This window comes from Protopterus annectens, chromosome 4.part1 (genome assembly GCF_019279795.1).
Source record: "Protopterus annectens isolate FY-2018-M chromosome 4.part1, PAN1.0, whole genome shotgun sequence".
Lineage (NCBI taxonomy): Eukaryota > Metazoa > Chordata > Ceratodontiformes > Protopteridae > Protopterus > Protopterus annectens.
The window spans coordinates 181,621,321-181,627,850 of NC_056734.1; the positions used below are offsets into that span (position 1 = coordinate 181,621,321).

Genomic DNA, 6,530 nt, shown 5'->3' on the forward strand with positions numbered 1-6,530 from the left:
CACCTTGATTGTTGTTGCCTTCTGTTTCTGGTATATATATATATATATATATATATATATATATATATATATATATATATATATATATATATATATATATATAAAACGAAAGAACAAATACCAATGTTAATATATTGTCTTTAGCAGCGGGTAAAAGTACGTGACTCTTTCAAGCTTTGTATCTACATCTTTGTAACACTGAAACAGCAAATTTGTTCTCATAATATACGGACTTTCCACTGAGCGCTCCCCTTTTCGCGTGGTGTCTACATCAGCTGTTAATGTGGTGGCATGAAGCCAGGCTCTCTGCTCCCTCCCCCGCTTTCTGAAGTTATGCACATGCTCAGTGAAGTTGTTTTTCACAAAAGGCATTTAAGGGATCTGAGATGCTAGACTAACCGGTCTTTGTACAGAGACCAGAGAACTGTATGCAGTGTAACAGCAATATTTGCTGTTCCTTTTAACTCTCCAATGAACTGCTCACAAAGAATGCACTGATCCTGCCTGCAGCTTTGCAGGGCAAGGGCACTAATCAGTGTAAAGATCACATTTTATATGAGATCTTAAAACAATTTTCTTACCATATTTTTATACGCGTTTTTGTTACAGTCATGGTGCTGGGGAAAGTAAAACTATACACCATTAGCTTTGACTGTCTAAATGACAGCCATGTCCCCGTATATTCTAGCGGGGATATAGTCTCAGGGAGGGTGATCATAGAAGTAACTGGAGAAGTAAAAGTGCAATATTTGAAACTTCAAGCAAAAGGCTATGCTAAAGTGCGCTGGACTGAGTCAAGAAATGCTGGCTCAAACACTGCCTATACTCAGAACTACAATGAAGAAGTGGAGTATATGAACCACAGTATAATCTTGCTTGGACACGAAAGAGGTATGTCATAATGTTTTTTTTTCACTCATGTATAGCATTTGGTTTGGGGAGTGTTGTAGAACGTGGTATATAATATTCTGTGAAAAAGACTTCATGATGCTTCAGATGCAGAATTAGTTGCAGTCCTATAGTGAATGAATGAATGAGAGGTAGGGAAAATTCACCAAGTTTCTTTATGAACAATAAACACATTCTATCACTGATATGCAACTTATTTTCATGGCAGTCCTACTATGATAGTTATAGTCAACATATAAATGACTACATTTACTTTCCCTTATCAAATAAGTTTTTTTATTGTATTAGTTCTCTGTGGCTGGATAATCTCATGATGATGTTATTCCTGCATTTACGTACACTTATTGGGTTATTGGCTTCATTACATACATGGGATACTTTTTTGAAGGCACTAGTATTTAATTTATGCAAAAATGTCAAGCACACCAGAGTTACCAAGGGCAGTAGCAGTTTGACAAGAATGCTGTACTGTAAACTTCATGTCATCTTTAGCAAACGAGCTGTCTGATTATATTAATATATCAATAGTGAACGTGAATATATATATTTATATATATATTCGTGTATAAAATGTAGGCTTCATTTTTTTCTCCTAAAGTTTCCTCCCTTTGTTAGAAGCGGTTCAATCCTGTTTCTTACTGGTAAGGAGGGGGATATTGACTCACTCTCTCAGATGATTGGCTAAAAGTGTCAGATGATATGAATGAGCTAATGCTTGCTGCAGAATAACAGCTCAAAACAGTTTTGAAGCTTGGTTTATCTGCAGTTTTGCAGTCTTTGTTTCAGTGACACGAGTCTGTGATCTAATTTTTTTTAAATATGCAACTAAATATAAAAGCACATTTACGGCTTTTGGTTCAATTTATTGTGTCTGTGAAGCTTTTCTATTATTGTTGTAAAACAAGTACCTTGCTGAAACTTGAAGCAGCAAAGCTCAAGTTGTCATAGAAGAACATCTTGGTACTGGACTTATATTTGAAGGCATATTAAAAAGAATGCTATACATATTCTGCCTGATAATTTTGAAATTTGACTTGTCTTGGACAGTAGTTAGTTGGAAGTATTTTAGTTTCAGAACACAGAATGTTTTCTCTCGTGTATGAATTTACCCCAACCCCAGTTGTTAAATTTGAATTGTAACGTCACGAAGCCTGAAAATATGTTTGTCCAAAATGTCTGTTTTTCAAGTCTGCAGTTCAAATCAAATCAACCTTGTACTAGACTTTTCGGATGCTTGGTACAGTTCAGCCTAGCTTAGTTACGGATGCTACACCTCTTTGTTTCTGATTGGTGCAGATCTTTTGTTAGCCTGTTGCTAAGGCAATGTTAGCAATTTGTAATAACAGCCATACGCTAATACTGTCACTTATAGAAAGTTAAAACTGGCTGTAGTTCAGCATATAGATGGATATGTGTATGTGTAGTTCAGTTTTCCCGTTCTACAAATGAAACTGTTTTGCCATCAGTTTTTAGATTCGGAGTACCAGTAGCTAAATAATACTATGATTTAGTGAAAACTGAGTATATTTTCAGAATACAAACATTATTTTTAAGGGCAGTCAAGCGTTTAATACTTTACTTGATTCTATTGCAATTAAAAGAGAAGTACTTATTGTGTGTAATGAAAAAGGCAGCGACACCTGCAATATAGAGTACAGTGTGTGTGTGTGTGGGGGGGGGGGGGGGGGGTAGGACATAATGCTTAAAAATAGCTATCGCTGGAAAAGGAAACATGGGGGTGTTTATAGATAATGTTATCATTGCAAGGGAACAGGAAGAAGCAGCAACAGCCAGCAGGCTTAAATTCTTTTTTAAGACTTTTCCAATGATTTTCAACCTAGAACTCTTTCAAGATTATTACAGAATCATCTGAACCAGAGAGATTTGTTTAGATGACCGTGCTGCTGTCTGTAAGCATATGCCCTTGAAATTACCAACCAGTCTGTTTAATATCAGAATAAGTAGAATTTTGGGTAGACTCTCTCATAGCAGAAAGATACAACAACATCATTTTGCATGTTGACATAACGATAAGGGTGGGCAAGACATAAAAACGAAGTAATTAGAGAACCTGGAATATGAAGTTTGTCTTTAAATGCTACAGCACGGTGTAGGGGAGTATGTAACCTTAAAAGCAGGTATGCAGAAATGTTAGGCTGCAACACCCCCTAAGTGCAGTAGCTGGGGATGAGAATTAGATGCTTGAAATTCGGGGTGTTGGGATTATGCAATGACCATTGTGGAATACTTGGTGACCATGGGCATGGTGATAACTGGTGGCCACTAAGACATGAGAGAGGGAATGGAGAGAATCCTCACTTCATTACATATATTTGATGAAAATGTGAATGGAGAAGGCAGAAATATCTAAATGTATGTATTGTTATAGCGTCATATTCACCCATAAGCAACATGCTTTCACTGTGTTCTGGTTATAAAACATATTTGTACATAGTCATTGATCTGCCTTGAAAAGATTGCAAGTTTTGCAGTTGGAAGCTAGCTTTTGTACGTGAACTTCAGATTTGCTAAAATGAATTAACTGAACCAGTGAATTGCTAAAGTACACGGATATATCTAAATATTCCAAGCTTTACACGTTATGCCACTTCTCTTGTCTCTGCGGCAGAGAAGAGAGGGTGTGGCCTCCCAGCTATCAAGTTCAGTTGTACAGCTCTGAAGACGTAATGTGTTATGTATATGAGAGAGAGAGACTGGTTCAGAATCTGCTTACACCGGTTCAGGCCGGTCCTCTCCTGCTGTAGTCTGTTGGTGATTGACAGCTCAGCACTTGTTTACCACAGTTCTGCAGCTGAAACGCCGGAAGATTGCTGAGCTGGCAGAAAGAACTTTCACGGAACTAAGTTAAAAAGTCAGGAAACGCACAACTGTAAATCAAATATTATACAAAAAGTAGATAGCTTTGGAATTTAGATGTACTTAACTAGGATTAAATATTTGATTTTATACAATAAGATATACTGTTCTCGAATATTAATAATTAAAATGAACGAAGGAAAACAGTATCTGTTTTCTCATTTTTTTTTGTTAATGTTGAGTACTGCTAATAAATTGCTTCACATATAGTAGTGTACACAAACCTAGTTTTTGTAGTGTCCTCTGATTGCTTTGTTACTTATTCCAGCTAATTGTTAAGGTTGAAACATAATCCATGAAACATTTCAATGGATGTTACTTTTTCAGTGGTTTCGTCTGTAAAGCAGAAGAAGCACAGAATGCATGCCACTTGTTACTGTGGAGGAGCAGTTTATTTGGACTTAGTCTGGTAAAAAAAAAACACAATGTCATTGGTAAGGGTAGGGAAGGTCATCTTGTTTATCACAAAATGTGGTTCCTCCTCAAGGGCTTACTTAACTTTCCAGGGTGGAGTTATTTAAGTGTAAGAGTTATGCAAGTGCAGAGTATCTGATGACAAATGCTTTTTCTCCGTCAAGTGTTTCTTTTCATTTTAATCTCTGCCCCCACACACACACACACACACACACACCATAGCTGCAGTTTACATTCAATGCTTTGTTAAAGGGGGGATAAACATCTGAAAGCTTTTCAATTTTTATATTTGTTGTAACACATTTTAGCATCCCGTATTTTGGAAAAAACTAAATATGTTACTGTAAAACGGAAAAATTACCAGAAAGCTAAACTCCGATGTGTTCATGGTTTTAATGGAGCTAAAGTTAATCTGCAAGAGTAACTGACATGTTTTAGTGTATTGCAGGAGAGAGCAATTGCTGAAGCACAATTTATAGGGCATAGTCATAAATTCCTGACTCCATTCATTTGAGACAAGGAGAGAGGTTGCATTATAGGTGGCTTAGTCTGCGGCCATCCCAGGTGGATTATCATGTTATGATGGTGTACTTAGCAGACATATATGCACATATGAAGTAAGATCAGAGCTGTGCAAGCTGTTGTTTAAGGTATGCTGCACTCGCAAGTAAATGTTAAAGATGCCTCATTTAGTTAATTACAACTGATAAACTCACTCTTTGGTAAACATGCAGCAGTGACCTCCAGTCCAACGAATTTTATTCAGCTGCACGTTGCTTGTGATGGGGGGGGGGGGGGGGTATGAGTTGTGCATTGGTTGAGTTTTGTTATGTCACAGATTTTGGCTCCATGGTTAAGTTCTTAGCTTTGGAGCTTTCTTTTTATTGGAGTCCACTTGTCTTCTCAGTGTCTGCATACATTTTTGCAGGGGGCCATTCATTTCTTTTCCTTGTACATCATCAAAAGGACATCCCAATGTAAGAGGTGAACTGCCAATCTTCAGAATTTCACCTTCATGTGAGGGGGGGGGGGGGTATGGGTTGTGCATTGGTTGAGTTTTGCTATGTCACAGATTTTTGGCTCCATGGTTAAGTTCTTCGCTTTGGAGCTTTCTTTTTATTGGAGTCCACTTGTCTTCTCAGTGTCTGCATACATTTTTGCAGGGGGCCATTCATTTCTTTTCCTTGTACATCATCAAAAGGACATCCCAATGTAAGAGGTGAACTGCCAATCTTCAGAATTTCACCTTCATGTGAATTTTAACATCCCATCAAGGTGTTACTTGTCTGCCTTATGCCCACTGTTCTCTGGTTGAAGGTGAATGAATAATGAAATAATGAAAATTAATGTTAATTACGTGTTCTCATAAAACTCTCAGTCTTAGTCTTGCCCCAGGTGATGGGACCTGTCCAGCAAACCATGCCTCTTAGTAACTTTTTTCCCATTATTTTTTAATTTATAATTTTACCGTGTAAGATTATGTTATGGTTGTACATTTTGATTTTTTTGTTATTCTGTTGCAAGTTTAGTGCAGCTGTTACGTGTTTTATCATGTTGCTTTTTTTTTTTTTTTTTTTTTAAGATGAGGATTCTGAGGAAGGTTTGACCACAATTTCTTCTGGACGGCATGAGTACGCATTCAGCTTTGAGCTTCCACAAACGTAAGTAGTTGACTCTTCCAGGAGAAACCTGCTTAGTATATTTTTTTTTTATTGAATTTTTTAAACAAATAAACAAGTGCTAACATCTGAATTAGAAAATAAGTATTTCACAAAATAGAAAAGAAAAAGAAAAAAAAAACAAAAGAAATCAATTTCATGAACACAGCAAAACAATTATTTACAAGAGTGTATTTGCATTTTTTGTTTCAATATAATTTTAAGTGCAGCCTTTTATAATGCAACAATTTCCATTCCTTATCTCATTATGTTGATTTCTGATTGTGGTGATCCTCCGTAAGACAGAGATATACAGCAAACTTGTTCTGATTCCCCATTGTCTTGAAAGTTAAATGATGATTTTACTTGGGCCTGACCTTACAGTGGCTGGCCATTCTATTGTCTAGCCAATATTCTTCTGTCCTTTTTTCACAAGGCATATTGCTTCATTTTGAGGAAAATATATGCACCTGTATAATTGCTTATGGTAAAAATTATTTTTTCCCCACCTATTACGATTGAGGGCATTTAGAAAAAAACAAGGAGCGGCCATATGAGTTGACTACGGAACCACATCATCGTCTTTCTCAAATATTTTATCATTTGCTTGTAACTGGTAACTGCTTAAATATAGATTTGAATGCCTTTGCTACTGCTTCTGCTACTTATTAA

General features: G+C 36.6%; 1 protein-coding gene across 3 annotated transcripts in view; it reads left to right on the forward strand.

Moving 5' to 3' along the window:
- Positions 1-394: 394 nt before the first annotated feature.
- LOC122800808 (arrestin domain-containing protein 3-like) overlaps positions 395-6,530 on the forward strand; it is a 45,578-nt gene continuing 39,442 nt past the window's right edge. For 2 of the 3 annotated variants that reach the window (XM_044070086.1, XM_044070087.1), the window contains exons 1-2: positions 395-891; positions 5,783-5,861. In XM_044070086.1, coding sequence (XP_043926021.1) covers positions 612-891; positions 5,783-5,861 — 359 coding nt within the window. In that variant the 5' untranslated portion in view covers positions 395-611. Of the gene's footprint in view, positions 892-1,850; positions 1,870-5,782; positions 5,862-6,530 lie in introns of those variants that run through there. The other variant, XM_044070088.1, reaches the window with a different exon arrangement.